General features: G+C 38.0%; 1 protein-coding gene across 1 annotated transcript; it reads left to right on the top strand.

The window, feature by feature from the left end:
- Nucleotides 1-19,781: 19,781 nt before the first annotated feature.
- Nucleotides 19,782-20,318, top strand: LOC147497713 (uncharacterized). Its single transcript, XM_086562986.1, has one exon. The coding sequence runs from the start codon at nt 19,782-19,784 to the stop codon at nt 20,316-20,318; it is 537 nt and encodes a 178-aa protein (XP_086419112.1).
- The last annotated feature ends 1,441 nt before the right edge of the window (nt 20,319-21,759 follow it).

The following is a 21,759-nucleotide window of genomic DNA, read 5'->3' as shown; positions in this document are numbered from 1 at the left end:
CTAGATGAGATACAACCCACTAGAATGACGCGTTGCAATTAGCTGATCGGTCTCTATTAAGTATCCTAAGGGTGTCGCCGAAAATGTTCTCGTAAAAATTCAGGATTTTTACTATCCGGCTGATTTTGTCATCCTCGACCGCGTAAGTCGTTAATGACTCTGTCCCGATCATCTTAGGGCTTAATTTTTCTCGCAAACCGCCAATGCGCTCATTAATTGCGCGATGGTTCAATGTCCATGTCTTTTGGCCATCTTGTTTGTTGAAGTCAATGTTTTAAAAACAAAGACACAGCCCCGATTCGCCTATGGATGGAGAGGTTAGCATGATCGAGAGCGTTGCTTTCGAGATTATTTCAACAACACGCTCCCCGATAATCATATGCCCAAATTTCTTTCCTTTGGAAGTTCAGATTCCAACATTTCCATCCCTACACTAGTCGATACACATATTACGGATGAGGATGAGATAGATGACTTTCTCAAAGATGTAGAGGACTATCATAGTAACGAGGATATGACCAATCTAGATGAGCAATTCGATGAGTTTCTTCGAACAGGTGATGAATCACCCTATCAAGAACTACTTTGCACAACATCCACCTCGATTCCCCTCCTCCCACCCTTTCAAAGGAATCTCGAGTTTGCACTCGACCCTTTTGTTTCTCCCGTGCTCCATAATTTTTTAAATCCACCTAGTAAACAACTACTTGAGAAGGACAAACCATTTGACACCTTCATTTTCAGAATTGAGACAGTCCCTACACACAATGATGAATGAGTTTTGTGCTAAAACCACATCCTCATTGTTTACAGTGTCTTTTCTACAACTTATCCATATCCACCATATTCTCCACAACCATTTACTTTTCCACACTTATTTACTAGAACACCCACTCATTCAAAAATGAAAAATAAGGTGCATGATAGGTTACATAATAGGGTTATCCGATTTCGCTTTCATTTCACTAGGTTGAGTCATAGGAAATCTTGGTGCTTGATTGTGTTTGGATATGTTTTCTGTGATATTTATTTATGGAATGATCCACAATTATTTCGGTTGTTGATATATGATAAACTGCATGTTCATACATACGTCTAGATAAAGTCTCGAGTATCTGACTATAAACGACTCAACTTTTGTGTTTGGTGCATTTCCTTTCATTTCCATATATTGGTGAGTGCACCATTAAGGTAACCGGGCCCTCCCTATGGAGTGTGTGGCTGTAAGTACTGGAGCCTAAGTCCACGTTTAAACATAATTCACGTTTTCCACTCTTGCATGTTTTCTCGGATTTTTGAGTCATGTCTTTCTATGTGGTGAATTATGTCCTTCTTGTTTATTGTTTTCTTTTTAAAATTAAAAATAAATATATATATTAAAGAATAAACATAGTAATATAGGAAGTCTAGGGAATCTGACTTTAAAAGACCCACTGCTAAAAACAAATTTTCTAAGCTTCGTTGTAAAAAAAAAAATTGTTTGGGGGTGGGGTGTTCGTGTTTCCATACTAAATATTTATGTCCTATTAGAGTTGCTTAGGCCGTTTTATTGTATTACGATTCGGGTTGACATAATCCATGAATTTAGAGTTCAATTGTTCGCATAACGTACGTCATGCACGCACTTCGAGGCATTTTCCACTATCTTATATGTCATCCACGGTCGGAATAGAGTGTTTTATGGATCATTGGATTGAAAATTCTCTCCTGATCATTTCCATATCTCATTCGTAAAAATCGGACCGGTAACGAAGCGGCAATTTTGATTTGAAGTTTCTCGAAAAATCGGAAAAAAATCACAAATTTCGATTTTGGGCTTGGGCCCAACCCGCGCCCACCGACAGCGTGACCGCGCCCTTACCTTAGCCAATAGTCGCGATCTTCTTCCTCCATTCTGCCATTAACGCCCAAAAGCTTGAAACAAATAAAAATAAATAAATAAAAAGAAAACCTAAATTAACCCACGCCCCCAATTCAAATCGATTTCTAATCTAACCTAAAAGCTTCCCACCACAACCACCACCGATTTCCATCACTAAAAACCACCGAAAATTCAAAATTTTGGTGCTGCCATGCCACCACTCCACCACCACCACTGGTTGCTTCAACCGGTCTATTAAAATCCCACCACCACATCACATTTAAACCCCCACTACATTCCAAACTTCCAATGGCTCAACAACGCCGAATTTTACCGGAGCAAGCTTTTACTGCCGACCACTTCGCGCCGTTCTACGGTGACGAGATGATCAGTCTAGACTGGAGTAGCTTGTGGTACTCGACTGAAGCCTATTACCACGAGGATTTAGTCCGACGGTTCTACGATACGAGGGAGTTGGAAGGGACGAGGATTTTTGTAGTTGTGGTGAAGAGGCGAACGGCGACGATCGGTTGTTGGCCGAGATTCTAGGCATTCCGCCTAGAATCCATCTGATGTCACCACCCGCAGGAGTCCCAACATAATGGGGTAGAGCCATTGATGCACGAGACAGTTATTGGAGGCGACTACAATGCGAGATCGCATTGTGTTCGACAGACTTCCCTTAGGACCAACCAGCTGGCTACAACTCAGTGGATTGGTCGGAACATCTAGGGGAAGGGGAAGGTCAGCGACATCGGCCTGAACTGCCTCCACATCGTATGGATACTCCAAGAGCGGAAGTATGACTTCTGCATCTTAGAGTTTTTACTGAGCATGATTAGGGGAGTAGGGAAGTCTGTTGCCCCTCTCCCTGTGTTGATAACAAAAATCATGCTAAAGTTGAGAGCAGCTCAGGTGACTGATCGGACATACATCAGCCTCCATCGTAACCCTCGCATCTATAAGGAGTGTGTCCAACGGGTTTGGAGATTGGCTGAGGATAGAGAAGAAGAAGAAGAGGATGGTGGAGCTGAGAATGAAGAGGAGGCTGGGGGAAATCAGGATGCCTCGGAGGATGAGGAGGACTTGACGTGTTTTGACGAGGATGCCTTGGAGAGGTGCTAGTCAGATACAGACGCATGGCTGTGATCCATCGTGGCATGCGTTCGCTCAACACTATCTGTGAAGACCTCCGGACTCGACAGGCAACGATGCATCATAACTTCGAGCTCTGTACCCAGAGAGAGGATGAGAGGTGGGAACAGATGAGGGCCGAGCTAGAAGCTCAGCGCCAGTTCTGGGACGAGATGCTGACACGATTCCCACCTCACGGGGACTCCTTCTGAGGATACACCCTCGAGACATGAGCGCCGTCGCCGAAAGACAAATGGTGCTGGTCCATCAGGAGCTCAGGAGCAGTCTCCAGAGCGTGTGCCTTCCGCCACCAGTTCCGGAGTAGTTAGGGATAGCATCGTTTGATGTTTCTATGTTTATTTGTAATTTCATTATTGTTATTTATTTTAATGCAAGTTTATTTCCGTAATTTGAATTTTGTAGTGTAATGTACTCCGAATGAAAATTTTAATATAAGGGATTATTTTCAGTATGCGTGGTTGTTTCATATTGATCCCACCTTCCAAACTTGTTTGGGGGTGGTTTTATCAATTCAAACATTATTTTTATATAACGCTCGTGTTAGAATTTATTGCGGAGTCAAGGTGAAAATATGGCTGTTTAGGCATATAAATGAATAAATATCATGGTAGGATGAAATCTAGATTAAATAGGTACATTCTATCATAAAATCAACCTAAAAGATACTGGGTTTGAATTAGAATCAAGAAAATGAGTTGTTTCCGTTTTCGAGTTTGGAAATTTTAGAATTTCCGGAAACTACCGTAATTAGTTTTGGCCACTTCCCAATCCATTTTAGCAACTTAAAACCTATATAAACTTGATACAATCTACACTCACAACTCACACTCCACCTAAACTCCATCACTCACCTTTCACTCCCGCGATTCCCTCGTTTCGCTCATTTTCCGAGTTTCTGCAACTCCGAAGCACTCCACGCCTCTACTGAGGAGATATTTTTCTGATTTTTTGATTTTTGTCGAGGCGCCGCTCCTAGCTAGCCGAAGACCGTGCAAAACAATGGAAATTCCAATTTCTTCAGAGGCCATACCGACTTCCGTGGACCGTGAAATTTCCAGTTTTCGCAGTAGTATCCGGATCATTCGCAGCTATTCCAAAGTGTAATTTTGAGATGACATCTCCAACATTGATACCGAACAGTCTTTCGAAGATTTGTTCCAAAGCACTACTTATGGTGCTTGGTTTCATGGCGATCACATTCGCTGGGGAGCCGCTTTTATGGTAAGACCGATGCACTTTATTCTCCAACACTAGCATCTTATTTTTTACGATAACTGCATTTTCTTTGAAAGACCGGATGGAGAACAAGTGTTCTCCATTAACATTGATAATGAACCAATGGAAATTACCGTGTTCTTGCTAGCATTTGTTCTTGGACTTGCTATGCCGGCTGAAATACAAGACCCATGGTGCTATTGGGTAGACAATAATATGTATGTCTACACTTATGAGTTTTTGCATGAGTCGTATGGCGGGCATTTTCCGTGATCGAGGACCAAGGGGAATATAACGCCGCCTTTGGTAGCCCGGTCCATGAACATAGGAACTGCTATGTTTTGGATCATGCTAAACATTTTAGGGGAATGGCGTTTTCTTCGTGAATGATGCCACTTGCAGCCGCCTTCCTTGCTTTAGCCACGGGGCGTATGTGTCATGACCTTCCCCTAACCTTGATGTCTAGTTTAGCTCGATCCCATAGCATAAGGCATAAGTACCTTCTTATGCCCATTCTAGTTTCTCGTATTATGCTATGTTTCTTTCCTGTTTTTGTACACGCTTCACGGATTGATTACGGCCGACACTATACGACCCACCAATAGTATTATTCGATCTTTCCGTGTAAATGACTTGGCAAGGGTGGAGGATACAACCTCATCCGGTTGCACCCTACACCCCGGCCGCACCAAGTGGCTCTTAATAGGTTAGCAATAATAGATGATAAATGGCGGGAAGCCTGGCAAATTATCATGGCATGGCAGGACGCGAAGGAACCTCACTTCTTTATGGAAGAAGAGAATGAGGAAGATGACGAGGAATGCGGGGGATAAGGTAAGTTTCATTCTAGTTAGTGTCTGCTTGTGTCCCAAGCAATTTCATTCTTGTTAACCCCATAATGGGTAGAACTCGTATAGAGTTGTGTCAGTTTTTATTTCCTATATTAGTACGTTCTAACCTTGTTTTATAGATGTTCCTGAATTTCACGCGCTTTAATGGTATTTTTCCTACCCTCTTTATTTAATTGCTTTGAGGACAAAGCATGCTTTTTGTTTGGGGGCATAGAAACACGTGTAATTAAGGCATCTGTTAGGATATAGATAGAGTTAATATGCATTTGTTTTCTAGTTAAAATTTCAAAAATTCAAAAATATAAATAAATAAGTTATGCTATACACTTAGGAATATTGGTATTGTTTCTTTCTCCATGCTCTTAACAATCTAGAAGTCTCAATGTAGCTTTTGCATCGAATAATTGTTAGAAACTTAGGTTAATATATAGGTAATAATCTTTGCATCTATCTATAAATATATTACATGAGTATCTATGATTGTTAGCAAGAAAGTTTCTCAAATCTAGGCTAGAGTACTTATTCTACAAATCCTGTGAGAATATAGCCTAAAAGCCTTATATGAGCCAAAACATTTGAGAAATGACACAAGGGAGAAGTAAAATCCGGATAGAGAAATCACACGTCCACTTGCTTGATCACTATGCCATATCCTAAGCGAGAATTTAGGCCCTTTTTGGATCGATATAGCCAAAAATTCAAACCTATGAATTATTTCCGCTAGTCGCCCTCCTCTGAGCCTTTCTTTAGCCTTTCATAAACCACAATCCCTTTACCCTGTTTCAAAAACAAAAACAAAATAAAAAAATAAATCAACCTACCCAATTTAGAATAAGTCTGAGAATAGAATGAGGAAGAAAGAAGAAGAGAAAAACTTGTGTAAACAAAAGTTAGTTAATTGCTTCAGAAAATAAAGAAAAGAAGTTTCCATCCAAGGAAAAAAAAAAAAAATAGAAATAAATAAAAACTCCAAAAATAGAATAAAAGGGAGTCAAAAGCCAAAGAAAAGAAAAAGAAAAATATGGCTAGGGATGGAAACAAAGTATAGAAGCAAAAGAAAATAACAAGGTTTTCTCTAAGTTACATAATATGAAAACTCTATTATCTCAGACTTGTCCTTTTTGAATATCCATTTCCTTCCTTCTTAAACCATCTCCTAATCCCCGCAACACCTAATAAAGACCTCTAGCTCAATTAGGAATAGGTTAGTGTGATAGTAAGTGGCAGATGTGTTTGATCGACTCCGGCTTCCTTGTTATCATTGAGATTGTAAGGTAAAGTGTTCCCACTGCGCACTAGAGTAGTGAAACTTGAGTGGAAAAATCAGAGTGTTGTATCTTGACTATTATTGTGAGAACCTACTTAAGGACGATATTCCGAGTTTCAGAAACGGACCTGCTAGACATTTCATAGTATTACTCATTGTATATATGTTTATTATAGATGATTGATTATTATGCATATATTAGCTTAGGTTTTTGACTTGGTTATTCTTGTTCATAGCTAGTGAGATGTATAGATAGTTTAGAGCATGAATAAGGAAACAATAGTTTTATTTCTTAGTCATTGTAGTATAGATGAAGTTTGTGAGTACCTTCACTGGAAAACTCTCACGAGGCTATAACTCGTCCACTAGGGAATTCCTAGTGGTCTAAGGCCTTGTTGCATATGGTCAATGCAATCGCACTCGGCGAAACGAGAAGTAGATAGAACTCTATTTTTGGTCACTTATGTTAATTTCTCATCTTTGCTTGAGGACAAGCAAAATGCTGTTTGGGGGTGGTTTGATAAGAGCCCAAAACTGTAGTTTTAACCCCCTCGTAATGTACATACTTTTAGACCAATTATGTGAGGTAATAATTAAGAGTTAACACTGATTACGTGTTTTTATGCATTTCAGGCTTCAAAGTCCATTATGTGTAGAAATGTGCCACTTTAGCGAGATAAAGGAGCAAAAGTCGGTTACTAAGGAGTTCCGTGATTAAAGGCCAAGATTCAAGAAGACAAAGCCTTTCTAAAACCCGGTCAAAAGCTGAAAAGTCGACGCGGGCAGAAATAGCACACAAAGTCAGCAGAACTTCTGAAGGCCATATCTTTGGACTCAGACCTTGGAATGGGGCCTACCTTATGTCAAAACGACCGGCTCGGAAAGAGCTTTCCAATGGTTTAAGCCGTGATCCAATCAGAGGAGCAAAAGTGGACGAAAAGTCTGTTGAAGCCAACTGCAGCTGAAGAGGCCTTTTTGGACTGAAAGAATTGGGTTTTGGGCCTGATTCTCTGGCCCAAAACATGGCTTCAAGCCCATGCACGATTTTTGGATCTGAAAGTATAAAAACAAAAGCTTAGCTCTTTGTTAATGGTAGATAGTTAATGGTAGATTTTTAGGTTAGAAAATAAAAGTAGCTTAGAATAGAAAGTAGCCATTAAAATAGCTTCTAGATCTAGTTTTATTTAATTGTTTTTGATTAAGTGTAGTTTCAAATCCAATTATTGTATTAGATTAAACCTTGGAATCTTGTTCTTCATTTTGATTAGGTCAATAAAGTAGTACTTCTATCAACTTCGATTTTTGTCATTTCCATTTCTAGATCCAATTTCAATTCCTATCCTTATTGCATTTTAGTCATTAAATTAGATTTCATTATTGTTTAATTAAGTAAATTTCAATTCTTTATATCATGTTTAGTTTAAATTTAATTGGAAATGATTGCGTAATGATTCTCGGCTAAACCTCCATTAGAGGGGGTTGAGAAGCCTTGATGAAAGCTTGATTCGATTAACGTAGATTCGTCGTAATTTCCTTTCCACTCTAGAAACGCGTTTAGTTCACCATGAGAATGGGTTTAATCGTTCACATGCTAGTTATTAATTGGTAGAAATGCCATGTGTAATTAGGGATTAGGGAGAACCAATTGTTCTGCGAAGCAGTTCAATTCGGATTACGACGATTTGTCATTAATAGGATTAAGTCGAGTTAAGGTGGAATCAATTTCCCTCTAACTCCTTATCATCGAATCAACGTAGTATTCCCTTAGTTATTCCCATCGTCGACTAGTTGCATTTCGTGGGTAGTTGCATCGTAGTCTAGTTGCCTTTTTCGTAAATCTCTCATTAGACTTTAAGTAGAGAGTACAAACACGTGAGAACACAGCATGCAGAAGGACTAGGAGTGGAACGAATCACTCTACTCCACTATATCTCATAGACTTGAGAGTAGAATCTTTGATAAATATAAGCATCATAAGAATAGTTTTAGTTTACTTACGTTTTGAGTTGCATCATTCATTTCGTAGGTAGACTATTCAATTTTAACTTTTATCAGTACTCTTTTTTCTATTATTAGAAAAAAGAAATTACTTGCCTTGCTGAAAGAAATTAATACAAACTAAATTTGTTCTTATCAAGGAAATGGGTTGTTGGTAGTGTTTAGATATTGTTTTCTGCATTTAATTCACTTGCAAAATGGATGACTCATTAGCACTGCACTATGGTGTTTGAGTGGTAGTTGTTCTACCTTTCTAATATGTTGTGGGAAATCATAGTGGTAAGGGACGAGGTGTTGTTAAGGTGTTATAAGAATTGTGTGATAATGTTGAGGTAGTGCTTTTTGGATTCTATTTTAAGGCTTGGTGAGAGAAACATTTTGTCCAATTTCTTTTCTACCATGGTAGACTCATGGTATGCATGTTGAATCCATGTGATATTTTAGGGAGGGTGAATCAAGTAAATTGATTTGGTTATGTGTAGGTTAAGCTTACTAAGTGATCGGATAAGGGGATTTATTTTTCACAGTACAAATTTAGACATTTGAATTTCGGTTGTTTATTAGGTGCATGAGTTTAATTATATTGCTTGCTTGTATCCTTATTTGTTAGTAATCAACTGATTACTTTATGATGGATAGACACTTCTTTGGCACATAGGAATTTGAATGTAGACATAGATGTTCTCAAAGCAATACGAGAGGTACACTTGATATTGCGGCATTGTTGCATAATATACTGTGAGATTATCAGAGAAACGAAACTGTCCACATCCTAGTGCCTTTATTGAGGTAATAATATGCATGTTACATCATTTTGTGGTATTAAACTACATTTTAGGTTTCAACTTTTTGTGGTCTCTTCTTTTATGTGGGAAGTATGAGATTAATGCGATTTTTTTTGGTAAAAACAGGTATACACATCCAACGATGTAAGAGTGCAGATGGTGGTGTTGCTTCTGACTGGTACTTGGCATATTCTCAATGGTCGAGTTGGTAGTTGTGTCAACTTGTTAGTGTTTGTCGGTTTCTGTTATGTTGTCTAACAATTCTTGTTGTGACTTTGGATGGATACAATTAGGTTAATCCATTTTTACAAGTGTTTGGTTTCTAAATTGGGATTTAGATTGGTGGCTTTAATTATATAATGTTAACCGAGTGGGGTTTTTTTTTTATTCACTTGTTACTTGAGTTGTAATGTAATGTAATATTTTTGTATGTAAGATAGATTGTGGATAATCCGATGTAATGTAGCTCTGTACAGGGTGGAAACCTTTTGGCGCCAGATTTTTTTTTTTTTTTTTTTTTTTTTTTTTTTGCACTGGATTGTTTTTAAGTAACGGTTATATCTGTTACGCTAAATATTAGTAATGGAAGGGCCCCAAGCTTCACTAACACTTATATCCATTAGAAATGAAATATCCATTACTAACAACTAGCCTCGTGCACGTGTAAAAACACATGTTGTGTTGTATTTTCACAAATTGGCCAAAAATACTAATTTAAGAGTGAATTTATACTTATAGCCCTGTTTGTCTAACTTTCCGCAAACATAATGGCCCACTAGTTTTGAAAATCTGCTTTAAAAACAAATTTAAAAAAATGAAATTACTATTATACCCTTTCAAAAAACAAAAAATATTTTAGGAAAAGTAAAATTACAACTTTGCCCCTGGGATGTACACCAAAGTCACTGTTACTCGACCCCCACATTTTTTTATAAATTAAAGATATCCATTACTAACGGATATATCCGTGACTTACAAATTTCTTTTCCCGCTAGAAAAATGTGCCAAACTGTACTAACACTTATAACTGTTAGAAATGACAAATTTAAACGACCTTTCAACAGTTGGCTATCCATTACAAAGAATGTTAGTAACGGATATAACCGTTACTGATAAATATTATCAGTAACGGTTATATCCGTTACTAAATTTGGCCTAAGTGAGAGTGACGCCCCAGAGGTAACGAATATAAGTGTTAGTAAAAATATAAGTAACGGATATAGCCGTTGGTAAATGCCTTTTTTGGTGTAGTGATCCTTCGTAAAATTGTGTGGCATCCAAAGGACACTAGCTTTGTACAGTAACCGTGTGTAGATATTATTGGAAGATGTAATATGCTGATTTAGGATGTAATAGTGTGTTCAAAATATATTAAAAATGTCATAATAAATGTAAGATGTATGCCAATGATGATGTTGTTAACACTTTCTTTATAAGTTTTGGTTGTTGAATTGAAATAAATTGGAATGAATTGGATCTTGGAAAATGTTGCACAGATATATAAGTATACAACTTTTCAATCTTTGATAATGTGCTTATACACATCAATGTGTTATTTATTTAATTTTTTTTGGTAAAGATATACTGCATCAACATGTTATTATTATAAATAGATGCAGCAAATCTATAATGTGAGTTTCCAAATATGTGTTCATGATGTATGACATCTACTATCCACCTAAAACTGATATATTCGTTGTGCTTCATCTTTACTTTTCAATATTAACCACGTGCATAGCACGTGCATTTTGCTAGTATATATAAAGGGGAAGGATAGATCCATATTCTTATGCGCACATTATAGCCACATTGTAAATGAATTCAAGCAAAATAATGGACTTAAAAGTTGAATTAAGGGCTAATTTTTTGTAAATATGATCTCCCCACCATGGAGAACATGCTCACAAAAACTCTTTAACATATTACCGGAAATATGGTAATATGATTTTTATAGGGCTGGAAATGTAGCAGGTTTGGGTCGGATTCTCACTCAAAACTTTTTACCATATTAGGATCTATCCGGATTAGGGTTGGATTGCGGATGTATCATTTTTTTTGGTTTTTTTTAGTAAGCCTATTTTTAAATGAGATCAGTAACTCATTGGTGCGGCGGGGGTTCGAACCCCAGACCTATGGTATCATTCCTTGTATCATTCATATATTTCCTTTTCAGTCCAAAGTATACTTGGACCCAGGTGTAGGGACAAGTGTGGGACCATTCAGATAGTTATCAAAGATACTTTGGGTTTGTTTCTGGCAAATCCATCAAGTTCACAACAGGTCCAGGGTCCATCCGAATCACCCAGGTCCATGGATTCGATCCATTCGGATCACTCAGATCCAGTAGCCCGATCCGTGGAAGTTAGAAACCCTAGTGCAATCAAGTAAGATCCTTAACAAGGATAGGATCGGTCGAAGATCTAGGAAGGTGATCCTATTTTAAAAGTAGGATCATAACAGGATTCATGAAAAGAGGAAACTTTCGAGAATCTTTTTCTTAGCCGCCGACATTTCTTATATTAGGTATATTAAATATATTTCTTTCTTTCTTAAAATATTTTCAAAAAGACCAAAAATAGTTTTCTGTTTAGTACTAAAAGTCTTAGTTCCTTTTTCTATAATAAATACATAGTCTAGAAGTTTCATTATAACAATAGAGTGAGGGTTCGTTTTCATGAATGACATGCATAAACATCATTGATTGTATATAGTAGTAAGTTTTCGAGACCAAGGTTAGAACAGTTAAGTTCCATATCCTATAAGAATCTAGCTAAAAGCCTCATCTGAATGATTATTGAGTGATGACACAAAGAATGTCTGGATAGAAAGACCACACGTCCACTTGCTTGATCACCACATCATATCCTAGAAGAGAGTTTAGGCCCTTTTTGGATCGATATAGCCAAATAAACGCTAAAAACCCAAAAATTAATTTTTCCTTTAGTTCCCCATTTTTAGCCTTCAATTTCATATTAGCATTTTTATTTTTCGCTATCAAACCCTCACCCGTTGTTACACACAATGAAGAGTTTACGCAGCTGACAAGTTGAGAATAGGATGAACAACAAAAAGAGATCGAGAAGAGAATACCTTGTAAAAACCAAAATAGTTAGTTGCTTCAAAAAGAAAAGAAAAGAAAGAAAAGGAAAAAAAGATCCATAAAAAATCGAAACTCCCAAATGTTCAAAATCAAAAGGAGCCGATATCAAAAGAAACAAAAGAAAAGTTAGAACTCTAAAAAATAAAAAACATATGGAGTCACAAAGCCAAAGGGCTAAAGAATAAAACACAATTCAGAAGCAAAGAACAAAACGAGGTTCTTCTTTAGTTACTAATATCTTGAAGACCCTATTTCTCAACTTATCAGATTTTGTTTTGCCCTCCAATTTTCTTTCTAAACCACCCCCTTAGCCCTATAACTCATAATAAAAGACGTCTAGCTCAATTAGTAATAGGATGGTGTGATAGTAAGTGACAATTATAATCAATCGACGACCCTGGTTTCTTTGGACATCATTCGTGTATGTGAGGAATATAAATGCCCTCCACACTTGAGATAATGAAACTTGAATGAATCTATCTGAGAGTTTGTGTTTCAACACATCGCTGTGAGAACCCAACTTAAGGACGCTCTCCAAAAGTTTCAGAAACAACTCCGCTTTTGCATTTCATCTCTCATGTTTGCGCATTTATCTTTAGATGATTAAATTACTATACATATGTTATCCTGAGTTTAAAGGAACTTGTCCTTATTTCCCCGCTAATGAGATGTATAAATTTTTAGAATAAATAAGGAGACAAGACCCTTTGTACTAGATAGAGTAAGTTTGTGAGTATGATATCTGAAAAACTCTCACAAGGCTTAAACTTGTCCACTAGGGAATTCCTAGTGGTTTAAGGCCTTGTTGTATATAATCAATGCAATTGCACTCCACGAAACGAGATTAGTATAATCATTACATATTTGACTTCTTCTGTTTTAATTTCTCATATTTACTTAAGGATCTACAACATAAAGGCTCAATTGCAACGCCATTTGGTGTCGCTACAAGTATAAAAAAACGCTGCCAATGATCAATGGCAACGCTAATGTGGGTGTCACAAAGGCACTGCAAAAAATTGGGTCACAAAAGCTAAATTAAGACGCAACAATTGGCGTCGCAAAAGCTTGAAGGTTATTGCAACGCCTTGTCCCATTGCTATCACTTTATTAGCGTTGCTAAAGTATTTTACCAAACTAAAATGATTTTTAAAATATTTAAACTATTTGCAGCGATTGGCGTTGCAAAAGGTTCTTTTTAGCTGCACCTGCTAGCGTTGCAAAAGGGTTACTTTTAGTTGCACCCTATGGCGTCACAAAAAAGCATTAGCTACAGGTCTTTCTCACAAAAGGTTTAAACCATTAGCTGCGCCAAGGGCATTGCCAAAAGTGTGTTTTTAGCTGCCCCCAAGGTCTTTGTTGCAAAAGGTTTAAACCATTAGCTGCGCTAAGGGCGTTGCCAAAAGTGTGTTTTTAGCTGCCCCCTACTGGTTGTTTTAGCTACACCAAATGTGTTGGTAATTGTTTAAACACATTTGCAGCACCCTAATTCTTTTACAACGAGCTCGGCATTGCAAATGGGTTTACTCATATATATAATAGGTATTACGCAATAATTTGAATCATTTCAATTTATATAAACCTGCCCAATACAATTTATGATTAAACTAAAAACACCAATCATATATATTCATTCACAATAAATTATAGCAAAATATAAATCATTAATTAAGATCATCCAAAATCATTATTTGAGCAGCCATACAATTAGTCTCTGCCAATATACTGAATTACAAAATCTTCAAAGCAATCAACTAAATAAGATTAGTTCTTCAAAAAAATAAGATTTTGGCCAAATTCTCATAATCTGCCAATTCGAACAACATCCACCCAAGTTTTCTTTATCAATATACCGCCAACCAATCGGCCAATCTGATACAAACAACAAATTGGAAAAGAAAAGAGACATTAGTAAGTATACTTATCCAAATTAAAAAAAGATTGAAGCGAAAATGCAAGTAAGCAATGCATTGGAAATAGTTTTATGTGATCAAACTAGGGTCCCATCGGATATAAGACATGCCTGTGAGACATACATTATCAGTTGTACTTTGTTGTTACTTCTTTCCAAAGCAGCCACAAGTACTACTTTTAGATATATATACGCAGAGAAACAAAAAAAAACCAAGCATCACATAATAGAGCTACCCACTTTGCAATATCTCTTGGCAGAAACCCAAGTTGAATATAATCTGGTCCACAAGACAGTGCGTTACACTTAATTAAAGAGCATGGCATAGTAGGTAAATTCGTAAGATTTTTTCCCAGAGTAAATAAATGTGCATTTTCCTAGATCATTCTTCCTTAAATTGTACCAGAAGACCAGCATACATAGTATTCAACCCTTAGATACTTGAGATATTACTTTCAAAGAACAGGCAGCTGTTACTACTAATTTACCATATTTTGTTGGATTGGACATCGATACATCAAAGGAATAATTTCCACCAAGAAAGATGAGTTGTTTAGCGTGTCAGCGCCAGAACTAAAATTCAACTTCCCCAGAATCACTTACAAAGAACTCTCAGAGGCTACTGGAGGGTTTGATGAAGGGAAACTTGCTAGCTCCCTTAAGCCCAAGTATCTCTACCAATAATATCTTTAACAAAATCAGGGCAAGACAACTACTAAAAGAGAGAATGTGTCTGACAAAATCAGGGCAAGACAACTACTACTATTTCGTTCCCTTCTACAAAAATCTGCGACAAAAGAGAATGCATATGACAATTTGTGAAGACAGTTGTATAGTAAATATCATTAGCTAGTCTAAAAAAAGAGAATGCATTAGTACCTAGTCTGAAACTAGCTTTGAATGACTTGGACAAGGGATGGTACAAGGTCGTGTACAAAAAGCTGAGCATATGCAGGTCTAGAAGAGCGGCCAGGCAATCAAAATCACTGATCATTCCTTAAGGAAATATCATTCGTTAGGGATGCATGACACAACTACGAAACTAGGATCTGATAATTAAACTGGTGCACTGCACTACCTCTAGGCTTTACTCTCTTTAGAGTTGCTAGACCTGAAACTAGCTTAGTAAATATCATTAGCTAGTCTGAAACTAGCTCTGAATGACTGATCATTCCTTAAGGAAATATCATTCGTTAAGGATGCATGACATAGCTCTGAAACTAGCATCTGACAATTAAACTAGTGCACTGCCCTGCCTCTAGGCTTTACTCTATTTAGAGCAGCTAGACCTATAAGAATTTCATAAAGAGTCACCATCTCTCGATACTGCCTATGCCAGAGGACTGCTCACATGTATCATGTATGGAGAAGTATTCTTTTATTCAGGGAACCAATGACAACACACTCTTAATTAGCTTTTCAAGAAATAACATAAAGTTGGCCATTTATCCTCAGATTAGAAATTAACACCTCTACCACATAGTACTTAAGATTGATAAGCTAAAATATTTCTAGAAATATTCATCAATTTATCCTCAGAGCCATTTTTTATTCACACCTCTACCACATACGACATAGTACCCTCGTAGTTTTTCACAGCTCTACCACATACCACTCAAACAAATGAGCATGTAATTTGGCCCCTTATCCTACTGGTAAGTTATTTCTGGTGAGTGGAAGACAAATTATGAGGTAATACAGAAAAAGTTCGAGGAAAAAGGATACACGTACAGTTCTCGCAGACTAGTATAAATCACAAACACAAAACATCTTAGAAGGAGTTAATCAATCAGGCATGCAACCAATCAATTTAATACAAACAACTCATACATAACATGAAGAACTAGCATTGACTTGCAACATCCAAGCCTCAAACCTAGCTTGACGGACCGCCATCTCCTCTATTTGACTTCTTTGAGATATCATTTTAGTAGTGAGCTCCTCGTTACGCTTTTCAGCTTCCTCAGCCCTTCTCCATTGCACTTCCTCCTCGTCCCTCCTCCTTTGCACTTCCTCCTCTAAATGAAGGGATGCCAGCCTTCTAGATGACTCTAGCAGGACCCGATGCCCAAGGCCATTGGAGTATCCAGACCTTACACCCAATACTATAATAAAAATTTCATCCTCAGTCTTTGGCTCAGTGCCTTCTACTTCAGACTCAGCTTTAAGTTGTCACATTCGGTCCAATAAGTTTAAATTGGGCATAAATATATTGAACTATAAGTACACCATGGTAAAGCTAGGTAATAGTAAATTTACTTACATAGTTTTGTTCAGCAATGAGACTAGTCCATTCCTTACTACTGCTAAAGTGGGTTCGACGATAGAATTCTATCTTTCCAATAGGTTCCTGAGTCTCAGAGTCACGCTGTAAAGATTTGAAAACATATCCTTTTATAATTTACTTCAATTAATATCAAACTACGAAAAAGCAACCCAATGTATGTAAATAAAGAAAGTTATAGATTCCTCCAAGTATCCTAGGAATGACTTTGAACCACCACAATGGTTTGTTTCAAGCTTTTGCCGATTATTTGAATTTTGCTCGCTAATTTTCTGCAATAAAATGAATACAATATCAAAAGCAATGCCAACAAAAATATTAAATTGAACTCATTCAAAATCCAATAAATTAAGTACTCCGCACATCATCCAAATAGAAAGACAAGCCAAGCTAAAACATAAAATTACAATGAGTATGTAGTTTTTCTTTAAGAAGTCAACACAACCCTTAAGTATAATTCAATACATAGCAGTTTCCTAATTAGCACAATAAAGTATATTACCTTAAATTTTCTCTTCTAAAGCAATCACAACATGCATTCCATTTTTCTTGTGCCAAGCCACTATAAGGGTGTGATCGTGTGATTCCATCATTTCTAAAACTCCTATAATGCTTGATTAACATAAAATTGTTTAGTCTACCTAAGAAATGAGCGATGAACTCAAAACGAAAGTAAACTAAAACTATCTATGTGTCTATGTTATCAAAGTTTCCTACTCTCAAGTCTATCGAAATAGAGTGGAGTAACGAATTCGTTCCACTCCTAGTGCTCTAGCATGTAATGTTTTCTAATCTAATTACTCAGTCTTAAGTCAATGAGAGCTTTACGAAGGTGATATACTACGATACTTACTGAATTTGATTACTTGAATTTAACTACGAATGCTATGGAAATATGATTGTGCTTGAATCTAGATAAAGGATTAGGGGGGAATTGAATCCACCTCGAATCCAACTTAATAGCCTAACATAGATTCTTGTATCTCAATTCTTACGTTCTTACGGCAAGAAATTTGAGTTCTAATCCCTAGTGTTCATGGCATTTCTACCGAGTACTAACTAGCATGTGAGGTCGTCCACCCATTCTCATGGCGAATCACGACCTTCTAGATTGGAATAGATTCTACAATGTTTCTACACTATACCACTAAGTTTTTATCAAGGCTTCATCAACCCCTCTAATGGAGGTTTTAGCCTTGAGTCATCAAACCATCATTTCCCATTTCATTATAACTACACATCATATTAAAATTCTAACTTAACTAAATTAACTAACAATGGTTCAATCTATTTAAACTACGGAATGATAATCAACAAGAATTAAAAATCAGATCTATAAATTGAAATAACACAATTCGAAATTGAGAAAACAATTATTTTATTTATCTAATCAATCAAGAACAATGATTCAAAGACTTAATCTAAAACAAGAATTGAAAATGGAACTAAAGCTTAATTTAATTAATGAAAACAGATCTAGAATTATCTATATTATTTTAGGTTTAACTAGCTACCATTAACAAAGAGCTAAGCTTTAGTTTTTATACTTTTAGATCCAAAAATCGTGCATGGGCTTGGAGCCATGTTTTGGGCCAGAGAATTAGGCCCAAAACCCAATTCTTTCATCTAAAAGGCCTCTTCAGCTGCAGTTGGCTTCCACAGACTTTTCATCCACTTCTGCTCCTCTGATTGGGTCAAGGCTTAGACTATTGGAAAGCTCTTTCTGAGCTGGTCGTTTGACATAAGATAGGCCCAATTCCGAGGTCTGAGTCCAAAGATACGGCTTTCGGAAGTTCTGCTGACTTGTGTGCTGTTTCAGCCCGTGTCGACTTTTCAGCTTTTGACCGGGCTTTAGGAAGGCTTTATCTTCTTGAATCTTGGCCTTTAATCACGGAACTCCTTAGTAACCGACCTTTTCTCCTTTATCTCACTAAAGTGGCACATTTCTGCACATAATGGACTTTGAAGCCTGAAATGCATAAAAACACGTATTCAGTGTTAACTCTTAATTATTACTCACATAATTGGTCCAAAAGTATGACTTGTTAAAGGGTTAAAACTACAGTTTTGGGCTCTTATCAAACCACCCCAAAACAGCATTTTGCTTGTCCTCAAGCAAAGATGAGAAATTAAAATAAGTGACCAAAATGGAGTTCTATCTACTCTCATTTCACTGAGTCGCGATTACATTGACCACATATGCAACGGGGCCTTAAACCACTAGGAATTCCCTAGTGGACGAGTTATAGCCTCGTGAGAGTTTTCCAATGAAGGTACTCACAAACTTCAACTATACTACAACGACTAAGAAATAAAACTATTGTTTTCCTCATTCATGTCCCAACTATCTATACATCTCACTAGCAATTGAATAAGAATAACTAAGTCAAAAACCTAAACTAATATATGCATAATAATCAATCATCTATGATACAAATATATATACTATGAGTAATACTATGAAATGCCTAGCGTGTTAAGTTTAAAACTTCGAATAAGCGTCCTTAAGTAGGTCCTCACATAAATGTCAAGACAAAACCACTCTGATTTTTCCACTCAAGTTTAAGCTACTCCGATTGTGCAAGTGGGCACACTTTACCTTACAATCTCAATGACAACAAGGAAGCCGGGGTCAATCAAACACATCTGCCACTTACTATCACACTAACCTATTCCTAATTGAGCTAGAGGTCTTTATTAGGTGTTGAGGGGATTAGGAGATGGTTTAAGAAGGAAGGAAATGGATATTCAAAAGGACAAGTCTGAGATAATAGAGTCTTCATATATTCGAGCAGTGAGTTATAGGAATGGGGTCCTGTAGCGGGGCGATAGGGTGCGAGATAACTTAAGCTAATTCAATGCTTCGGTACTCCTCTAGTTTGCCGATTTTAGCTAAAACCAAATTTAGACAAAAAAACTTATCCTCTTCTACTTCAATATACCTTCCTCTTCAGGTAAAACCCTCCACTGCTTAACAGTGAGAGTTCTGGAAGGTGGGTAAAACCAAAGCTTTTGGGTCAAATCCTTCGCTGATCACAGTGTGAGTTCCAAAAGCGTGATATTGACACTTCTTCTCTGCTTCCTCTTTTCTTAGGTTCTATTGCCTATCAGGTGAAATCTCACACTGATATATAGTGTGTGTTCTGAGAAGGCATACAACCATGGACCTATACGAATTTGAGAAAAACAATCAGATGTCGACAACCTCGATGTTGCATCATAATTTGTCAACTCTCTCTGAGAAGGGTGCTGACGCTGCTCAAGCAGAGAATACACGAGTTTCTTACGCGGATGCCGCAAAGCTCCATATTAGGTAACCGGTGGAATTTCAGGAACTACCAACCCCTGAAAAGATGGGGGATTACCCAGCAATCACTATCCCAGAGAAGGCTCATGAAAAAGGCTTGACATTTTGTAAGCATTGTTTAGTGGGAAGGATAGATTTGAAAAAAGTGTCGCTGGAGAGAGTGAGAGTCATTGCATCTCAAATTTGGAATCCATCAGGAGATTGGTTGATCACACCCATTGGGAAAGGTTTTTTGTTTATCCGATTTTCGAATGCAGAGGATCAAAACAGAGTTTGGGCGAAAGGATCGTGGGACTTTGACAAAATGCCTATGAGAATCAGCCAATGGACTACAAACTTCAATCCCGACAGCCAAAAGCAGTCTCATGGTTTGGTTTGGATTAGATTGCCTGGACTTGGTCAGGAATACTGGGAGCCGAAGACTTTGATGTCCATTGCTCGGGGAGTGGGGTATCCTATGCAAATTGATGAAAAAACCCTCAACAGAGAGTATGGATACTATGCCAATATATTGGTTGATGTGGACCTATCCGAACCGCTGTCGGATCAAATTTATGTAAGGACGAAGTTTACCAACTTCTGACAAACTGTCGAGGTGGGCAAACTACCAAAAATGTGCACACATTGCAAAGTTGTGGGACATTTGGTAACTGAATGCCGGAGGCTTAGAAATGATATGAGGCACAATAAAAACAATGGAAACAAGGATAAGGAGGGAGTAGTGGACGTCAACCCCAATACATTGGAACCGGTGGGGGAAAAAAGACGAAGAAGACATGGAAGGAACAAGACCACTGGAGAGCCCAGCAAGCAAGGGGAGTCTCGGTGGAAAGTGAAAAGCACGGACAAGCCCAAAGAAGTGCAAACGCAAAACCGTTCGGGAGGGGCTTGACGTGGATGAGATACACACGGTGGAGGACAATGATCGATTGTGGCTTCCCGGAGGACACCACAAATGGGAAATATACGGGAGAATAACATGGGGATAGTAGTGGTGCTATCCATCTTTGCAGAGAAAGCTTTCTACAAGAGACAATATAGTTTCGTGGAGAGGCTATTAAAGGCAGCGGAGAAGGAGGCATTTACTGAAGAAGAGGGCAACACCACATCGTTAGGTGATGCAGGGGAAGAACGAACGAGCAGTCCACAGCAGGAATCTCTACCTAGAGGGGGCCCCTGAGTACCACTCTTCTGAAGGCATGACGGGGATTTCTTGTACTGAGGGTGTGAAAGTGATTTCAGCTGTGGCGATGTCAATGGATGGGAATGAACAGGCAGGATGTAGAACTGAGATACCAGTTGAGGATGTGCTAGTTCACCTAACATCAGGTGAGAAGACTGATAAGGAAAGGACTGAAAAAGAGGCTCTTCTGGAAGAGTCCTGTGTGGTAAGAGGGGTGGAAAGCATGGCAGCTATTGGGGCTAAGGTACCTACGGAAGCAGCTTCGCTTTTGTCGAAAGTAGGGAGGATGCCTGCATCGTCCCAGCATAAAGAGCCACCATCTATCTTAGCTCCCATTTTTCGCACAAATTTGGACGAGGCTGTCGGATTACAAGTAGTGAACACCAAGGCTATGGGGGAGAGCTTCGCGTCTTAGCCGGCACATGGCCCTACCTCCAACATAGTGTCTAACTTCACCCATGAAGAGGCTATTGAGGCAAATTCTTTTCCAGAGGATAGGGTGGTAAAATGGAGCGCTGAGCCGTCTCAAAGAGTGGCCAACTTAACAGCTCAGCAGGAAGAGCGCAAAGCAGATGAGGGTGCGAATGGCAGCGGATTTGACTCAGAATCATCGGCATCGACAGGACATGTTGAGAATACATCCTTGGGAGACAGAAACAGATCCAAATTAATAGATGAGGCAAATTCACTATTGAGATCAGTTAACTGGGCTGACCTAGCGGATGATGAGAATGAAGAGTCTGGGGAAGAGCCATGGCAGACGACAGTAAAGAAAAAGTATAAGTCGAAATGGATGTTGCAGGAGTACTCTCCTCCATCCACTAGGGCGAGGAAAAATAGC

The sequence above is a fragment of the Coptis chinensis genome, chromosome 5, assembly GCF_015680905.1.
Source record: "Coptis chinensis isolate HL-2020 chromosome 5, ASM1568090v1, whole genome shotgun sequence".
NCBI classification, from domain to species: domain Eukaryota; kingdom Viridiplantae; phylum Streptophyta; class Magnoliopsida; order Ranunculales; family Ranunculaceae; genus Coptis; species Coptis chinensis.
This window is presented reverse-complemented; position numbering and strand designations above follow the sequence as displayed.

Coding starts and splice junctions, on each gene's coding strand:
- LOC147497713 (XM_086562986.1), top strand. CDS start 19,782: ATGGGGGATTACCCAGCAATCACTATCCCAGAGAAGGCTCATGAAAAA.